Here is a 19,027-nt window from a genome sequence, read left to right as displayed (position 1 = left end):
GGGAAGGGATATATTGAGATTTATCATGAATCCTGGATACCATGGAGGACACATTGCCAGAACTTACTGCTTTTAACAGTGCATGTTGTAGAGTGGATTTCCCTCCTAGCCTTATCAAAAGTGCAAAACAATGAAGCTAGCTCCTCTACCAGTAAACACATGAATCCCACCCCAAATGGTTTGTTATTGATGCTGCAAGAAGACTGTGACACAGAAGAGACCAAAAGCTAGCTGTGAACCCACCTGATACCTTTATTCACTACCTGTTGTGTAATCAAGGCATATGGGCTCCTTCTATAGTCAAGACAGAGACGGATGCCTTCCAGGAAAGGTGCTTAGGCAGATGGGATGACTCATGCTCAGGACTCTCCTGGGCCTTTGCATGGAGTTTTCCTTGGGATGAAAGGCCTAACATCAAGTTGGGTCGGATGAAGAGTGAGCAACTCAACCCAGTCTCAACAAAAATAAGGCCGGAAAAGATTTTGAGAGGTTATCTAGGTGATCAGGAAGGTGTTTCAGTACATGAATGTGCAAGGAGGCATTTTTTCACCCTGTTGTGCTTCAATGGAAGCAAAGCCACCCCAGTGCAGCCTCTGCCCTAAAACCAGGAGCCACAGCATCTCAGGAGAGCTGGGCAAGACTTCATCTTCCATACCCAGGGATGAGGTATTAGTAGGAGCTAAGTAAGAGGCTTCTTCAGACTGGGAAAAATGGTACCAACCACCTTGAGCAGTATCACTCCTGTACAAACCAGTGATTTCCAGTGACTTCAGAGCTCAGGACAAGCCAAGAGCAAGGAGTCAGTGCCTTCTGGTGATGCCTCTCTCCATATATCGCAGCTCTCCACCCCCAACTGTACCAAAATGCTGTTTGAAACCACCCATTTTGTGATCCCAGCCCCATTTTCAGTTTTTGTTATCTACTGGGATTCCTGTTCACTTGTCTCTTGTGTATTCTGCACTACTTGAACTCCGAACTCCAGTCTGTTTGGGTGTGGGACACAGGGATGCCAAGCACCCCCTGTTCCCTTTAAACTAGGAGGAGCCTTATTGTTCCAGAGTATGGCAAGATCCTCCTCTGCTAATACATAACCATCTCAGTCCATCACTCAACCAGGTCCTCCTAGGGTTCAGAAGGCTTGTTCTCACTCATGCAGTTACTCAACCAGCTACTCAAATATCCCATTAAACGCCCATGGCAGAGAGGGACCAACACAATGTCCTGAGCAGCGGGGAAGTGGGACTTTACTGGAAATGTAGGTACTAACAGCAACATCGCAACCACCCTGAATCTCTGAGAGAGCAAAGATGCTGCACCAGCTCCCTGTTGGCTTGAGTCCAAACATAGCAGGTTCAGGTTTCTGGCTGATTTGGGAGAAAGCATCTGGCGCTCTGCCCATGAACAAGGGCTAATGGGGATAAAAGACACATGGAGGTGAGAGCTTGTATTGAAGACCTCATCCTTCACTTTGTGAGCAAGGTTTTTTTCATTTTTTTTGCAGATATCTTCTCTGGAGAACATCATCACCCTGAAAGGTGACAAGGTAAGATCTCCTTGCTGAAGAAGATGTGTATTGAAGCTGAATATGTGATTATTTTGCACATGCTGTGTATTTTGTAGCTTCATTACTTTTATAAGTCAAAGTCTGTCAACCTAGCCCAAAACTCCCAAATTCCTTAAGCAAATTCTGCTGTTCCCACCTCCAACTACAAAGGTCCTCCAAACACAGTGCATCATTGGCTGCTTTGCTGAAAGGGAATAAGATGACTTGGATGCTGGAATAGCTCTGATAGTTTGTCTAGACCAATGAGCCTATTGCTATTACAGAAGCTCTTTGTTATAGCAACAGCTCTGATTGTGGGTAGGTTTGGAAGAGCTTTTATTTAGTGCCAGCACTTGGATTGCAGTAGCATGGATCCAGCACAGATGGAAATTCCAGTGATAGGAAATGGCAGAGACAGATTCACTGTTTTTTTTCAGCCCTGTAAGAAAGATCACTGAAAATATTACTGAAGCCCCTCATGACTTCAGGCCAATCTGCCTGAATCCTATCTGGGGGATGCCCTGTGGGAATTAAGAATTGGTGGTTAGCAAAAATGTAAACTGACCTTTAGGTTAGAAGAATGACTGTAGATAAATGAGGCAACACTATAGAACACCACGTTGCGAGCCCGAGAAGCAGCAGGTTGGAACACCACCTGCTGAGCGCGTGGTGAGCACATGATCAGTAAACAGACAAAATCTGAAGGTCAGTAGGATGTAGAAGTGGAAAATGAAACTATGTAAACATTTGGTAATAAATTGGGAGCTTGCATACAGTGTGGCAGCATTTGCTCTTGGCTATGCTCCCGGTTCAACGAACTTGAGTGAGTTGGTCATGATTCAGCATGTTGCCCTGATCCCGGCTGATCCAAGACCAGTAATGCCCAAGTAGCGATCAATATCAGAGCAGCTCCTTACCTGCTCCCACCCCTCTTACAATGGTCTGTTTAGCAAAACAAACGCCAAAGAAATGCAGCTTTGGCTGCATGCAAACCACAGTGCCACATGCAGCACCAGATCCAACCCAGCGCAGGAACAGAGGTGGAGTCATGGAGTAATTTGAGTAATCAAAGAGCCCAGTAAGATGAAAAATGTATTTAGTTGCCTTCTCTCCCTCCTTCACTTTAACAAGGTTTGTGAGCTGGCTGTTTATTTTGTGAACCTTGCAGCTCGAGACAGGGAAGGACACGAGGCAGATGTGGAGGAGGCAGACCAGCCGCAGCATCGATTTCTACTACATTTTGCTGTGCTGGGAGAAAAGGCTCATTCAGAGGGGTGCAGAGTGTATATCTAGATGGGTTCTTTGCAGGCAGCCCTGGTCTGGCCCTGCCAGTTCTCTGATTTACCTGCAGGACTCGTGTGTCCTGAGTCACAGGCAAAGCAGATGACTGTGGGAGAACAAGAGCTGCAAGCAATTGCACTGTGGGTCTGTCATCTCCCCAAACCCCACTTAAAGCATCCAGTCCCAGGCTTTATTAAAGAAATGGTGTTGCTTCATCAGCCAAGCTGTGATGGCAGGGAAATAGAGGCAAAGTTTTGATTGCAAGGAGATGTAATATCGTTATTAGTCCACGTGGGGGAAAAAGGAAACACGGTAAAGGTCTCAGGGACATGAGCCCTTCTTTAGTTCTGAAGCAGAAGCAGCATGTTTCAAGTGAAGAGCAGAGTTGCTACAAGTTTAACTTAATTGTGTGAATCGGTGAGATAGGTACAAGGAAAGGCTGGTTAGTCCATCTGGAAAAGATGACGTTAGTCTGGGTCCAGCATGGGCCAGCGCATGAGAAATACCACAATGCATGATGAAACCATCATTTCCACTGGGAATTTTAGAGGGGACAAAGAACTTACATGTTTCTGCTGGCTTACAGGGGGATCGCGGGAAGGATGGCTTGAAAGGCGAAAGGGGTCCTCCAGGCCCAAAGGTATGTCCTGAATGCATGGAGGCATCTTTGTGTTGATGCCATTGTGTTGGGCTGGCCAGAGGGTAAGAGCACCCATCTCAGATCTCTTCTGACCCCCTAAAAGATTGGGTTTTTAAAGCAGAGTTTCTGAGATGGTCTCATAAACTTGTGGTCACAATGATGCTGTAGTTCTACAACTCAATTAAACAGATACACAACATTTAGGTAGAAAGATATTGTTCAGGAGTTGGATGGGATAAATTTCTAGAATGTTCAGTGTTATGTCCCTACTTTCCTCCACACTGCAAGTTGACGAGCACATCAGAAAGGGATGGAAGGAGAAATGGCTTTTGATACCACACGCATCCAGAGATCTTTAGAAGTGGGACCAATTCTTTCAACTAATGGAGATGAAAATGCTGCAGAAGGCAGCATCAACGGGTAGATCTCCTGACTGGCATGAGATCTGGGTCTTTTCAAAGGCAAGGACTTATCCAGGTAACATGCATGGGCTGTGCCTCAGATGTACCCAGTTCGGCCAGTGCACCCCCACATTGTGGCTCCTTCACCCCAGCACATCTTACCATGAAGATGCAGCGCTGTTGGGGCCTTCCTGGTGCCCTTCATTCCACCGGAATCTGTCGATACAGAAACCAGATTTCAGTGAAATGAAGCCCATCAGAGAGGCAGGTCAGTCCCCGCCTCAGCAGATGTTCCTCAGCTCAGCACTGGACCTCCCAAGCTGTTGCAGTTCATCTGTAGTTTCATCTGTGGTGGTGGCCCAGGATCACTCACCTGGAGAGTGTCACTGTTCTGGGCAAGGAGAGATGGACAGCCCACCTATGCAACTTGATGTTGGGAGTCCAACCCATTGGAGATACTTATCCCAGACTGCATGTGGTAGTAGGGAGGGCCACCAGCACCATGGCCACGTCCAGAAGGGACCACCAACCATGGGGGCACCTTGGCCATCCTCCTCCTTGCTGCTACCTCTGCACAGCTGCCACAGCAGTGACAGCATTGGTGGCATTGAGGGGCCTCAAAAACCTTTGCTTTTTGACACATTGTGCATGGCCAAGAAATGGAGAAGGGGATGGTGCAAAGCTCTGATCCAAGCCTCACTTTGATGATGGTCTGGTCCAGGCCTGCCCTGTGAAATGCAGCCAGCAGCTGTGTCCAATGGAGGAGTGAAGGAGCCCATTGAGGAGGGTGGGATTTAAACCCCCTCTCTGAGCCGACGGGGATTTGTCTGGAGTCACAGCGCGAGCTGATAGCAGAGTAAGGGCTAGATATGTGGCTCTTGCCTCTCCTCAGAGCTCCTCTTCTTGTTGCTCATTGGGATAATGACTTAATTAATGAGTTGTTCTTGTTCATTTGAAGGGAGAACCTGGTCCACCAGGCAAAGGAGTGGAAATGAAGGTAAATAAAATAAAAATTATAGAGCGTATTAATGTTGGAAACACCTCCCTCTCTGTCTGGGGTTGGGATGGCAGAGGGGACCCAGTGTGTGTCCCCAGGCTTAGCCATCAACCACCCGCAGGACCAGCTTCCTGGGCTGGAGGAAAGACAAGGAGAAGTTCTGACCGTTCTTTCCTCTTGCAGGATCTGGAGAGGCTTTTTGAAGCAAATGGTATCAAGGTAGGTAATGCTTTGACCTTCCTTCTGACAAGGGGATTGTAATTAAGCTTTTCCATCTGGCCTTCTGGAGACAATGTGCACTCCCCCAGGTCCAGCACTGGCACTCACAAAAAGTCAGGACTGTTACGTTTCCTTTTACAGCTTACCATATATATTTAAATACTTCCTGGACAGCTTTTCTGCTGCTATGTTATGGGGTGGATGGTGGCTTTGAGGCCCATATAACATTGAGACGTGGCAAATACCCATTCAGAGCTTGGTGCTACCACCTGGATTGGCTTGTACTTCAGCACTGGGTCTGCACAGCCATCAAGAGGAGACCCCCACAGTCCTCTGGGGCTCTTTGTCCTGTTTAGTGCAAAGTCCAGTTTGGGTTGTTCCTTAGCTCATGACACAAATAATAGTGAATAATCACTGTGCAAGACAGCAGTGCTAGACTGGTGACCTCCCTCTCCACTCTCAAGGTGGCCATCAAGCTCAGGAAGTGTCATGAGGCTCAGCTTTTAGTATCTACCAGGCAGGTACTTATAGTTGTGCTCATTACCTTCAGCTCCTTTCTGTAAATTCTGGAGGTGTGACTGAGGGAGGTGAGGGACTGACTGATCTGGGCAAATGTAGCAGTTTTATTTAGGATGAGGAGAGCCACCACATAAGCACCATTGATCGACTCATAGATGCCCAAAACATAGCCACCTGTGTTTAAATCATCCATGGTCTGTCGGGGCACATCGCTTCACAAGGTGCCGTGTGAGCTCCACTGGAAATGCATCAGTCATTGTTTTGGGGTAGCTGCACTTGCACTGTCATGTGTCAGGAACAGGAGGGTGGCACTGGGCTACTGCCTTAATGGTCTCCACTGGTTGCAGCTGGCACTGCTGAAGGACCTCTCCAACGCACTCCTGCAGGATGGGCTGGACGGACTGGTGCGGCAGTTGGGTGGCTCCAGGACAAGCAAGACCTCCAGGAGAAAGCAGGCAACTCTGCATGCCACCAAGCACAGCGTGAGTATTGTCATCTATCATCCTCAGGGGACAGACAGACCTCAAAGGAAATGCAAGAGACAGAAATGAATCACTGAAGGCTTCAGGGTCAAGCAGGTTACAGTGACTTGCAGCCACTGTAAGAAACGGTTAAGCTGGAAGCAGCTAATGGCTTGCACGAGGATCTTGGATCTTCGGGTTAAACTGATGGGATTGCAAAGCATTCTTTTTTCAGTAGAAATAAAGGAATCAGCCAGCCCTTGTTGTTGATGGAGGTAGCTAGAAGCCATCCTCCAAAGTCATCAGCCTCCTTATGCCCTTTGAGGGTTGTGGATTGTTGGAGTGGTGGGTGTGAAAGGGGAGCAAAGCAGCTGGAAGCACAAGAAGCGATCACAAGGGCAGCCTCAAAAGCAAGAGGGGTCCCAGGGAGGTAGGACTAGCTTGGAAGGAAGGCTTGGAGGTGGCTAGCAGGGAATTGCTGACTACTTGCTCCATCCTGGTTCGGAAAAGCTACCAGGTGGGACAGAGCATGCTGGAGGCATGGGGCAGTGGGTAGAAATAACCCATTGGGTTCCGGCTCATCACATGTGTGGATCCTGGGAGCTCAGGTTTGTCATGACCACACCAACCCACTTTTTTTGATACTGCAGGATTCACTGGTGTTTGATACTTCTCATGATGGGCTGGCCAGCACTGAGGTGACAGAAGAAGCACAGAGCCTGGAGGTGGAGGCTCAGTTTAGGGTGCCGGTGTCTGGAGGACTCCCTAAGGTGAAAATAAACAGCAGAGCAGAAGAAGTGTATTTACTAGATCTACACTCCTGTCCATCTGGTCTGCTGCAGCAATAATATTAACAGATTGCACATCAAATGTGTACCAGCTGCCTGTGAGCTCCCAGTCCATGCTCCAGTGATGCCTTCTGCTGATCCTCATCCTCCCTTCCTTTCCACCCAACCACAACTCATTCTTGTCTTCTAAGCAAAAAACCAACACCTGTTGGGCTGATTTCAAGCCACATCAGTTCTGGTTATCTGTTGAACTTGCTCTGCAACTTCTCCTCACTTGAAGGCTGTAATCTAGGTGCTTCTCTCCTGCCCTGTCAGGGGTGGATCCAGTCCTGCTGTCAAATTGGATTGAGATTGCCCAGGAGAGGATTTCCTGCCATGCTTCCACAGCCCTCGTTTGCTTGAGTAACCAGGCTAATTGCTAGAGAGAATCTAGTCACCTGCATCCTTTGCAATTGCAAGTAACAGACAGTTTGTGTTTATGGGAATTAGGAATTTATTAACAATGTTAAGGCTTAATCTCCATGCTGAACCAAATTCCAATGTGGTACAGCACACCTCCAGGAATAACATCAGACGGCTGTATCCAGGTCAGCTCTCATAGCTGCTGCAGGAGTCATGTATCTTAATTTGCCCGTACTAGACAGTCCTGATAAGAGATAGTCCAGGAAATGCAGCTGCCATGGGGCTTTTCTCGTTCTCTTTTTATGACAGCCAAGAAGTGACTCACTCTCCATAAACCCTTGTAGGTCACTGGTAGGAAATGTTGTCTCCAACTGGAGCACAAGAGCTGTGGGGGTGTTTGGAGCCAGCTCCTGATGATTCTTCTTCTGTGGTTGGTTCAGTAATGACCCAGTTGCTCAGGTTCTTAGACAGGGTGAGACAGGCTCATTCCCTCTCAGCTCCAGGCTTCTGCTCTGATCTCAGGTGAGACTTGTTGCTTTTCTGGATCATTGCAATCTGGATGATAGCATTTTAGGGGCTTGAGAGGGGATGAAGTGTACACCAGTAGATGTATTTGCACCAAAAGACACAAACTGGATGTGTGCCAGCAACCCTGGAGCCAGCAATGCTGGGATTTGGGGTACAGAGACACCAAAGCTGTCTCTGTCGGGCTTTTGAGACAACTCAATCTGGCAGAAAGGGTTGGGGACCTCTCTGCTCATCTGGGCCAGCCTAAGAGACCAAAGGGGGTCAAAGCAGCCCTCCAACCCACGGGGGATCCTTGCAATCTGCCCCAGCCCATCCTTGTTGGCATTTCCCAAATAAGGTGCAAGAGAGGTCTTGGCACCTTGGTCTCCAGGCTTGTCCTGCTGTCTCTGGGCATGCTATTGAATAAATGACAGTGTTGATAAAGCAGTGTATTGTGGATGATGTCTTGACTTAGAAAAAACAGTAACTTTCTTTGGTCTCCACAGGGTCTATCTGCTGGTGGTTCTGAACCTGAGTATGAGTCCTTAGAAAACCCTCCCGAGTCCTTGGAGAAAACATCTGAGGAAAGAAGGAAGGAGAGAGACTCAAGAGGGACAAACACTTCTCTCAGCAGTGTATGTAAATGCCTGTTCAGTGACTTTTAATTGTTTTTCTACTTGTGCTGATTTAATAGATACAAAGGAGTTACATTTCTCAGAGGTTGATAGGACAAAACATTACAATTCTGTGAGTTTTGCCCCTATTTTACTCCAATGAGAAGCTAAGTTAGAGAAAGGATAAGGATCCCTGCATTAATTGCTGTCAGAGCTTGGAAAAGGGTCTTGTTTTCCATCTCCTGCTCTAAGTAATTAGTGAGACTGTGTTGCTGCTTATCCATCACCCTCTGCAGAGCTTGGCTGTGTCCACACCACACCCAGAAGATGATCTGCAAGGAAGTCAGCCCATGGAGCTTCTCAAGTCCTTGGAGGAGAGGGTGGAAGGACAACAGGACATCAGCCATGTATGTCTTCCCCAGCAGTTCTGGGCAGTAGACCAGTGTGGAGATAAGTGATAGACTGGAAGGGACTCGGATACACATATCTCATCCAGTGGTCTGAGTCCTGGGACAGGTCCCCCCACATCTCCAGAGGATACCACTGCTCAGACATGGGACCTGGGCAGGAGACTGGTGGCCAACCTTGTCCTTTGCATACAGACAGGGAAGTGGGAACCCCCAGAGCCCTTGACAAATGTTTTGTTAGTTAATTACCCACTTTTTTTTTTTGGGGGGGGGACGGGGGGGAAGGAAAATCTCTTTCTAATCTGAATCCATCTGGCCACAGCATCCATCCTGTTATTTGGGTTTGGTTGGCTGAATAGTTGATGATTCTCAATACTTTTTTAAATCAGACTTGTAATACTCCAGGGACAGTGCAGAGCCCAGGCAGTGAATTTAAGATATGCCCCTTGACAAGATATTTCCTCTTCCTTCTTGTTTTCCACAGATGTCTCAGAATAGTCCACAGACTCTCAGGTTTCCCTGGACAGTGATAGTCTTTTAGACCCTGGTATGCACCGTCCTGAGCCCAGCTCTGGAGTGCAGAGTCTGACTCCCTTAAAGAAGAGGATTTTAGGGTCTAAGCAGGAATTTGGGGACTTTCTCCTTTTTAAGGTCTCACCAACAAGAGCAAATTGTAATTTAATAAGCCTTTGTGGGTTAGCTGAACCAAGGTGACTGTCCCAGAGGAAACATGATGCCAGGTGGCACACCTTACCTCTTTCTTCAAGGTCTGCCTCTTAAAAAGTTGAAGTGGTTTGTTACTGCACTTCAGCTGAAGGACAGTAGCAAAGTAGAGGTTTCTTCCATAGCCAGGGGTTAGAACTGCTTTACAAGCACATGTGTCCATACCCTCTAAGACACATTATATAATTTTCAGCGAAGTTGGAGGGTGCATCCAGGCTGATAGCAGCAGTTACCACAGCTCAGCTGATGGGCGATAAGTTGTGGTGTTGCTGCAGTGTGGTTGACTGAGCCCTAACATCCCATTTCACTCTTTTTTTTCTGCCCTCCTGGGCATGCATTTTCTTCTGAGAGCCCAAACCATGCTTCACTGCCATGTACCAAACCCAGCACCCTCCAGTTTGAACATCACTGTAACCATAAGTGCCCAGTCCAGCCCAGCTGCCAGACCCTACCCAAACACCAGCCATCAAGTGACACCAGCCCCAGTGATGGAGAGAGAGAAAATGCATTTATCCAGTGCTGGCTTAACACCTTTGCACACTGACATGCTCCTGTGTGATGGACGGAATTCTCTTTCTGAAAATACTCAGAGACTGGTTACCAACAGCCTTAAAAAGTGAATGGAAAAATCCCCTGGATGTTTGCTTGCAGCTACAGGCACGGTTGCTGCTAGGAACGGTGTTAGCAAGGATATTTCTAGGAATAGCAAAGAGAGGGTAGCTCAAAGTGGGGAGACCCTGCTGGAGGAAATCTCTCTCTGATTTAGATAGTCTGCTGAACACTTGCTTCTGCTCCCATCGCTTTAGCAGTCTCTAGTCTGAATCTGCGAATTACCACACGGAATCACGAAGCTGGAACAAACGATGTTGCAGCAGCCACGAGAGGGCTCCCGGCACAAACACACGCAGACACACACCCCCCGACACGAGCGTGTATGTGTGTAAGCTGCAGCTCTGGAGATGGTGGCCTGTGCCATGAGCAGCCATCAGCTTTGTTTCTCCTCCTGGATGCACCGTTTCCCTTGGATGGGCATGGTTAAAATGAAGAGAGATCTGGAAGCACAGAGGATGAAGCCCAAACCCCCACATTTCTTGGGGATTGGGCTACAAGCCCCTGGCTGAGGTGGGAGATTTTTGGTGTCCTGCTCTCAGAAGCAAGTAGAGCCCAGTCCCTATGGACCTGCACCTGGAGACCATGAAATTGGGGAGGTCCTGCATCTCTGGCTTCATTTGAAACCATGGATTTCACCCATGCTGGATGCTCTTTGTGAGCAGAGCCCTCATGTCTTAACATGTGCCCCTGCGTGGTGTCATTTAATAAATCAGACTCACCACAGACACGGCATCTGCCTCCTCAGTGAAACGGGAGTGAGCCCTATTTATGGGTGTCTGGAAGCCAAGTGCATCCATGTGCCCAGACACCATGGCCGTGGCACCAGGAAGGAAGAGGGAGCGTGTGGCCATGCCAAATGTGACATTTGGGTAGACAGAACTGTCCTCACTCATCGGGGGTGTAAGCAATTAATTCAATCCCTGCATCCCAAACACAAAAAGCAATCTCTGCGCCCTCTTTGGGATGTCACTTTTTATTTTAAAGCCCCATGGCTGCATCCCAAGGACCAAAAGCAATCTCTGTATCCTGTTTGGAATGCCACTTTTTATTTTAAAGCCCCATGGAAAGTGCAGAGCAGAACCACAAAAGTGATTTGTAGGTGCGTACAGGCTCGTTTATCACAAGAAACCTAAGACCAGATATTTTTTAGCCAAACTCAGGGTGGCTAAGATGATTTGATTTCAGCATCGAAGATTTTTTGCAGGGAGGAGATACCAAATGTTAAAGGGCTCTTTAATCTTGCAGTGAAAGGCAGGAGAGCTGGAGGGAGGAAACTGAAGACTTCTAATTCAAATGGGAAATTAGAGCTCAAGCTGATTAACCCCGGGAGCAGGCTGGAGGGAGAAGGGACAAGGCAGCAATTCCTTGTCTGTTGCTGTCTGAGTTATCAGGAGCAGAGCACAGGGGGCTGGAGGGGAAGAGTTTGCATTTTGGGTTTATAGAGATGAACTCCTGCCCCATTGGGGCTGGTGTTCAAGATCCCTATAGATTAGCATGTCCAATATCAGTGCCGGCTGACAGCGATGCTGCACCTATGTGTTTGGCAATAATTATTGGTGCACCTTTCTCTGAATCCCAGCCCAGAGGATTCCCCGTCAAAGGAAGAGTTGTTTGAAAGATGGGCCGATAGAACCACCCTTCCTGCTCTTGTGTCCGACGATCCCCATTTTGGTAGGGGCATTTGTAAAAGTAGAACAGCTGCCATAAGTTTTTTAGGGCCCTTCAAACTCCCTAGCACAAGAGAATCTACACCCCAGGGCATTTTCCTCTGTTGTATTGAGTGTAAAATCCCCTTTATTCTCAGGAGGAGGGAAGAGTGTGGCCCAAAGGCAGGGGAACAGCAGCAGCCCCTTTCTCCCTGCAGCTCCTGCATCGTCTCATTCCTGGTGGCTCCCACAGCCAAACTGACCTCAGCAAAGGGAGCGAAATGGAGCCAGTTGTTTTCCCAGCAGCAGCAGCTGTAATCACAAATTTTACCTGTTAAAAGGTTCATGGGGCCCTAGAGAGAAGCAGCCTGTAATAGCCCAAGAGCTTCATCTCGGAGGTGCAATTTCTGGCTGGCAGGAGTTAATGGTGAAAGCAAATTAACTGATATAAGGAGGCAGGATGAGCCCAGGTACATGAGCCCATGTGAGAAGAGGTGGCTGGTTACTCTTTCCATGGATGAGCCACTTTGGTGTTATGGGACCGTACCAGCCAATTCCTGCTTCCTCCATCTCCCAGCTCCCCTGTAGTTAAGCTTACTCATTTTCAGAGTTAATTCAGATAAACACCCCTGGTTGTCTCCATGTGGATAAACCCATACTCACTTAATTTTCCTACCTGCTATCCTCTTGGCCTTTGCTATTTCTCTCTTTCCCATACCTCTTTGCAGGAAGGTTGGTTTTTTTCACTCTCCCTTTTATTTCCACTTTCTTGTCCTAATTCTTTCCGTTCCTTTCCTCCTTTTCTCCCTCCACTCTCTTTTACTTTCTTTTTTACACTGTCACCCACCATCAATAAATCATTCCTTTAGAAAGCAGCAGCCTCTCTACTTTTCTTTGAGGTGCCTTATTGCTGGCACCTCAGAGCAGGAAACTGGTAAAATTGCGGAGGAATTGCAGAATGAAGGAGAGTTATTATCCCCTGCAATTTCCCACCACCCCAGTAAATGGCAGCTTTATGAGATCGCATGCATACGGGTCGCCTTCAGAACTCAGCGAGGTCTTGGCAACCCATGGGCTTGCCTCGACACTGCCTTGTGACGCTATTGGCACGTCTGTGAATTGAACATGGGCTCATGCTAAAGAGCAGCAGCATTTTACAGCCGGTCGGTACACAGATGAGCTGTGACCCAGTGCAGGATGGACAGGAATGTTCACTTGGTCTCATCTGATGGTGCCATCTGACCCACCCAAATCACCTCTGCACCTCTCTGGGAGATGTTTCTCTAGCTTGTCCCACAAAAAACACCCTAGATGAGCACTCCCCTGAACAATATGTGCCAGCACATCACTGACCTGTCTTTTATTCCTCCTTCTGTCATCCTCGCCATCTTTCAGTAAAGAATTTCAATTTTAATTGGACCACAATAATTTTTTTTTTTCCCTTACGTATTTTGGTGAGTCAGAAACTTCCTGGGTTCATTAGCCACTAGGTGAAATTATGATCCAGCAAAACAGGACTATCATCCCTGAAAACCTGACAGCATAATGTCCAGGGCTGGACTAACCAGCATTTCTTGGAAGTCCTTCAGTTAGGATTTATTTTCCCTTAACTTTAACCATCTGAATGTCTCGACACATACTTCTAGGTGAAATTAATTGAGATGAATCCAAGTGTCTGTTTCTGCAACAAAAAATGTGGGAATAGTGCTACATAACTGCACCCTATCCTGATTTCTCCCTCTCCTTCATGTGCTCCTCGCAGGACTCAGGGTTTGGGTTTGGGTACAAGGAGGTGCCCAGCTTTCTTTTGTTATAAATAAATTCACTTGTTTTTTACTTTCATACCAAAATATTCCCCAAAGCTACACTGAGGTGCTTCCACTGTGTGGTTCAAGGAATAATTGCTGTACACTGAGATATCCAGCAGCTAGGAATATTATAATTTTTACAACAGCAAGTAGATAATTTACTGTTGATAATATGGAAAAGAACAAGCAATTTATGAGCCAGGCCAGTAACTATTTGTACAAGCTTTACTGTGTGTGCCTTAAATATACATCAGCCAAAATCACGAGCACTGCAAACATCACCAAGTGGCAGATTAACATGTAGACATTAATAGGCATTAATAGTTGTCTTATTCCAATGAGATACATTAAATGCATAGCAGGTGTGTTACTTGGGCATGGCTGGTACAGGGAGGCATTTAAAGTTCAATGTTGCAATATTTTAGGTGGGTTTTATTTCTTTGAAATAGCAGTAAATTAATTGCACAGTGCTAAATAACATATATTATTATAATAATATGTATAATATTAGGTGCTCAGCAGGATGCTGTTTCCCTTCCCACAGGAAAATGTGAATTTAGACGATGGCTCTGCACTCCCAAGACACGTTAGAGCCAGGAGATCTGCTGAGCACAAGAGACACATGGTAAAGACCTCGTTTCACCGCGGCGGCTTCAGGCTGGCCTGTGTGCAAGAGCAGAGCCATCGGTGTGATCCAGGAGGAAGCAGTGACACTTCCTTGTTGGCTCCCTCACAGGTTCATCCCCCTGGTGCCCCGGGAGCTCGGAAATCCCCGTCTGGATCCACGGTGAGTGAAGACCCCATACAAGGGTGTCTTCAACCACATGGACGCAAGGGGAACTCCAGTTGCCCGCTTGTGCAAAGTCACAACAAAAGTAGAGGAGGGTGTGAAAGGTTTGTGATAAATATTAATAAATAAAGCAAGAAACAGCTGCTGCAGAAGCTGTCTCTCTTGGCAGAGCAGATTGTTCTCCCTGTATCTGGCAAGGGAAACATGATGCTCGGAAAACAGAAGTGGGCAAAATCAAACTTAATCAATGAGGGAACATAATAACCTGGTTCATGAGGAAAGCAGCCTAACTGGAGGGTGTTTTATGTCCCAAGAGATATTTGTATGTGTTTAAATGTGTAAATATATGTGTGTGTTTGTAAACACATACAGCTCTGACACACCTGCACAATTACATTGTTGATATTGACACAAGACACCAGAAACAGAAACTGCAAAGAGTTGATTTTTACAAAATTTAAGAGAGATAAGGATGAAAAATTCTGAACAACACGTTTTTCCTAAGTTTGAATGAATTTCTTTGAAAGCAGTGAGTAACCCTCACCCTGCATTCCCAGGAGGAATGGCAGCACTGAGCTGAGCTCATCCACTCCATGAGAAAACACATCTTCTCATTAGTCCTCCCTAAAGGGCCATGGTTAAGGTGGGTCGTCTGTGGCATTGCCAAAAGCCTGGTACTGAGGCGTTTCTTGGTTCACCATCCCTGGTAGCCCATATGCAACAGGCAACACCAGCTCTCAGATGTCCTGTCTAGGCTGGAGGAGGTCAGAAGAAGCCTGGAGGCCACCCCGTCTCCAACCAGGAGCCCTTCAATGGGGTTCCCATGATCCTCAGTAACACACGGCTTCCCTGTGAGATGCCTCCACCCTCCTCACTTGCTGCCTAACATCTCGCTGCTCAGAGATGTCTTTTCCATGGCTCAAGGGTGGAAACTTTCTCCAAATGCTCTCACACTTTCCTCTTTTCTTTTTCAATTCAAGGCGTACCCAGGCCCTGACCACCCAAGGAGAATTAAGGTACAGCATTCATGTTGTACTCCTCTTATCGCAGCTGCGTGTGGTGAGGATGCAGCTGATCCTTTCTCCCATCACACCACATCCCAGCCTGGTTCTGTATGTGCATTTTTTTTTTTACAGAAGGAAGAAACTGGCCCAGAAGATCCACCCTCCCATGGCCAAAAGGTCGGTGATTTTGTTTCACCTTTTAATGCAGATATCCAATGGCACCTGCAGGGAGTCAGGATAGTGATCCATCTCCCAGAGCAGTCTCATATGGAGGTTGAGGAATCATGGGTGAAAATTGGCCAGGCCAGTAGGTTCAAGAGGTAGTAATCAACAGTTTTGGCCATAGGTAATGAGCAGACATTCCAGGCTTGAAGGTTTCGCAGCTGGTTTTGTGTTTTGGGGATCCTCAGTACTTTCATTCTCTGTGGACCTCTCCTGTCTCCCTCAAATTCATCCTTTAAGATCTGCAGCATCCAGGGGCTCAGCTTACCACTCATATCTGACCCTTTCTCTGCGATTTCTGTTTCCTCTCTCTGCATTTTCACTGCACAGGATAGAAGGGATGGGGTCAGGGACATCCCCAATCTGGTCTGGGAATGTAAGTGGTGGAAATGAGGGGCTCCTCCACAGAGTTTGCCAAAAACTGATGCAGGAATGAGGGCAGCACCCACCTGGTCCATAGAGGGAAGGAAAAATTCCTTGTTGCAGTGCATGTTTGCAATTGAAGGGGTTGCCTGTTGTTTTCCAGGGAGAAACTGGAGCTTCAGGAGTCCGTGGAGACAAAGGAGAAAAGGTAGCAATAGCACTTTTCTGGCCTGAGCCTCTGAGACTAGAAGAAGGCTCTCTGTGCTAAGAGGGTCTGGAAAGGGAAAGGCAGCTGGGGACATGCTGATGGAGAGGACATCCAGGGCCTATGGGCGACTGTGCTGACATAAATTGGGATTGCCACACTCCCCCCTTTATCTCTGAACCTGGCTGTGTGTTTCTGTTCCCTCCCTTCTAGCAATGCTAACACGCATCTGCCACGCACTCAGGAGTAAATGCCAAAATTCAGGGGGGTTTTCTGATGTTCATTTTCTGCTGGATCAGTGAACTAAACCAGGTGACAGGCAAACAAAATCCAGCCCTGGGACGAGGACAGGGATGGAAGAAGGGCCACACAAAACACAATTTCATGAACACTTCTGGTAACAAAGGCTTGTAGGAGTCAAGTGGTAGATCGAGGGTGCTGGGACCCAGATATTCAGGAGAAAGGCAGACAAGGCAGGGTTGTTATTAAAAGGCACAGCCCGATGGGGAAGGGGTACTTCACATGGGCTACCATTTAAACACCTGTGTGGTGCAGCATCCTGGGGACATGGGCATGAGAAGGGAGGGACAGAGGGGAGGTGGCTGGAAGGTGGCTGGTTTTTGTCTTGCAGGGGCAGCCTGGGGAGAAGGGGGAACCTGGAGAAAAGGTGAGCTGTGGAGTCGGTATCAGCAGTTGGAGCAAGACAGCGTTATCAGCTAAGTGACCCAAATCCAGAATTGGAGATTGCCAATACTCCATCTCCTTCCTGGGAGCAGCGTGACTCTGTGTTAGGGCATTTGGCTCTTCCTCGGTCATGCAGTCACTGCCCACCTCCTCTGGGGAAAAGAGGTGGGGGTCAGAGGGACCATTTGCTCCATGCTGCCATAGGCTATGAGCACAACTGGAAACCTTTGCTCTTGCTCAGGGTTGCACTGAGGTGGTACTTCTCAAGACCTCTTGCACAGGCTTGGTAACTGTCTCTTTATTTCACAGGGCACCAAAGGAAACAGGGGTGAAAATGGTCAAAAGGTAAAGAACAACGTTGGTACTGCCATCAGGGGTGTCTCTTCTTACACCCTGAGAGCTTGCCTCCTGCTCTCCCTCCTCCTTTTGCTATACCTAACCTCCCAAATCTCAGGGAGAGGTGTCCAGGTGTCCCATCTTAAGATGTGGGCTGTGTGGCCAGTTGCTCACTGGGGACCCAGCATCTCTCTGTTGACTAGGGAGGGACTCCAGATGGCTCACATAGACAGGACACTCACCTTATAAATAAGTAATGTCAAAAGGTGAGAGTCTCTCCCAGAGTCCTCTGATACCACCTCCAGTAATATTCCTGCAACTCATTTCCCTCTTTTCTAAAGCTGTTTAATTGCTCTCAGCAGCTTTGTCTCTCCAGGTCAGATAAGACTTCACATCATCTAGAGGAGAGCCCTCTAGAGGGCTCTGTAGAAACCCTCAATGTAGGATCAGCTCTGAGGGACTTCAGCTGGGTGTCCAGGGAACAGCATGAAGCAAGCCCTCATTTTGATGGGCCCACAATGGAAGGAGTGATCTTGATTTTTCCTGACCTTCTTCTCTTCACAGGGAGAACCAGGAATTGGGTTTAGAGGTCCCGTTGGTCAGGCTGGGCCACCCGGATTTAAGGTAAGCCTTTCTTCTCTTCTAGATAGGATCTCACTTGTTTTTTTCTGAGTCTTTCTCTTTGTAGTCTTTGCTTTCCACCAGTTATTGAGCACTGGCTGTGGCTACAAAGATAAAGCACCAAAGCCAGTCCCAGCCTGGGAAGGCAGGAGCACTGTGACATGGGTCTGGGACAGAGGGAGTACTCTGTGTCCTCCAAAGGGCCATTTCAAAGCAGATGAAGTCCAGAGCATAAATATAATAGATCATAGAATGGTTTGGGTTGGAAGGGACTTTTAAAGGTCATCTAGTCCAATACCCCTGCAGTGAGCAGAGACATCTTCAGCTAGATCAAGCTGTGAAAAAAATCTGGGGAATTGTGCTCTCAGCACAGATGTGTTTCTGTGATCCCTTGGGATGTTGCAGGTCTGTAGGGTTTGAATTCACTGGAGAGCTCTGAATGTCTGCAGGTAAGGGCTCCCTGCTTAGCAAGCCATGGTACAGCCCTTCTCCAGCCCTAGGACCTCTCTTATGGACCAGGGCTGGTGGAGGTATCCCCAGTTCTGTGTACTGGTCATGTGAATTCAAGGATACACCCCAGGCTTTTTCCAGGACCTTTAAGGGGTCAGTTAATCCCACTTAAGATCCAAATTCCTTGTCATTCACTCAACAGGGTGAGCCAGGGGCCCCAGGACCTCCAGGAGCTCAGGGCATCCAGGGCATTCGTGGCAATGCCGGCACCCCTGGCTCACAGGGGGACAGAGGGGCTCCAGGACTGCCCGGGATGCCAGGACAGAAGGTAGGTGGTGTGCAGTGAGGAGACAGCATGTGTTGTGATAGGTGAGGTGAGAACAACGATGGCCCTACTGAGACTGTCTATGTCGGATGCCTGCTGTGGGTCAAGTCCCCACCTATACAGGTCTCCAGACCCTGAGCCTATACACAGTCAGTGAAGAAAAACAGGAGCAAAGCCTGGTTGAAAACGGAGAGGTAACAACATTTATTAGACCAAGTGATGTTTTTAGGGAAAAAAGTGTCCAAAAGATTTGGTGCAGGGGGATGTCCTTCAAGTTAAAAAAAAAAAAACAAAAACGAAACAGTGGAGCTTCAAGCAGGGTGGGGACCTGTTCTTCTTTTAAATTTAGTGATGTGACTTGATGAGACAACTGGGAAGAAAAGGGGTGGTGATAGCACAGGAGATGACAGAAAGGGTTTTGGGGTCATTAGCCCCTGGGAACAGAGGGAGCAATGAGTA

General features: G+C 47.7%; 1 protein-coding gene across 1 annotated transcript in view; it reads left to right on the top strand.

Moving 5' to 3' along the window:
- The window catches only part of LOC141943663 (uncharacterized), a 104,165-nt gene that overhangs the window by 48,375 nt on the left and 36,763 nt on the right, over positions 1-19,027 (top strand). Inside the window, exons 48-65 of the mRNA XM_074869312.1 lie at positions 1,502-1,543; positions 3,411-3,464; positions 4,824-4,862; positions 5,046-5,081; positions 5,948-6,082; positions 6,712-6,831; positions 8,265-8,393; positions 8,669-8,779; positions 10,312-10,317; positions 14,113-14,193; positions 14,305-14,355; positions 15,339-15,374; positions 15,495-15,539; positions 16,111-16,155; positions 16,784-16,819; positions 17,146-17,181; positions 17,737-17,796; positions 18,446-18,571. Of these exons, the coding sequence (XP_074725413.1) occupies positions 1,502-1,543; positions 3,411-3,464; positions 4,824-4,862; positions 5,046-5,081; positions 5,948-6,082; positions 6,712-6,831; positions 8,265-8,393; positions 8,669-8,779; positions 10,312-10,317; positions 14,113-14,193; positions 14,305-14,355; positions 15,339-15,374; positions 15,495-15,539; positions 16,111-16,155; positions 16,784-16,819; positions 17,146-17,181; positions 17,737-17,796; positions 18,446-18,571 (1,188 nt within the window). The remainder of the gene's footprint in view (positions 1-1,501; positions 1,544-3,410; positions 3,465-4,823; positions 4,863-5,045; positions 5,082-5,947; positions 6,083-6,711; positions 6,832-8,264; positions 8,394-8,668; positions 8,780-10,311; positions 10,318-14,112; positions 14,194-14,304; positions 14,356-15,338; positions 15,375-15,494; positions 15,540-16,110; positions 16,156-16,783; positions 16,820-17,145; positions 17,182-17,736; positions 17,797-18,445; positions 18,572-19,027) is intronic.

Source organism: Strix uralensis, chromosome 5 (assembly GCF_047716275.1).
Source record: "Strix uralensis isolate ZFMK-TIS-50842 chromosome 5, bStrUra1, whole genome shotgun sequence".
Taxonomy (NCBI): domain Eukaryota; kingdom Metazoa; phylum Chordata; class Aves; order Strigiformes; family Strigidae; genus Strix; species Strix uralensis.
The sequence above is the reverse complement of the archived record's forward strand: the minus strand, read 5'-3'. Positions and strand labels throughout refer to the sequence as shown.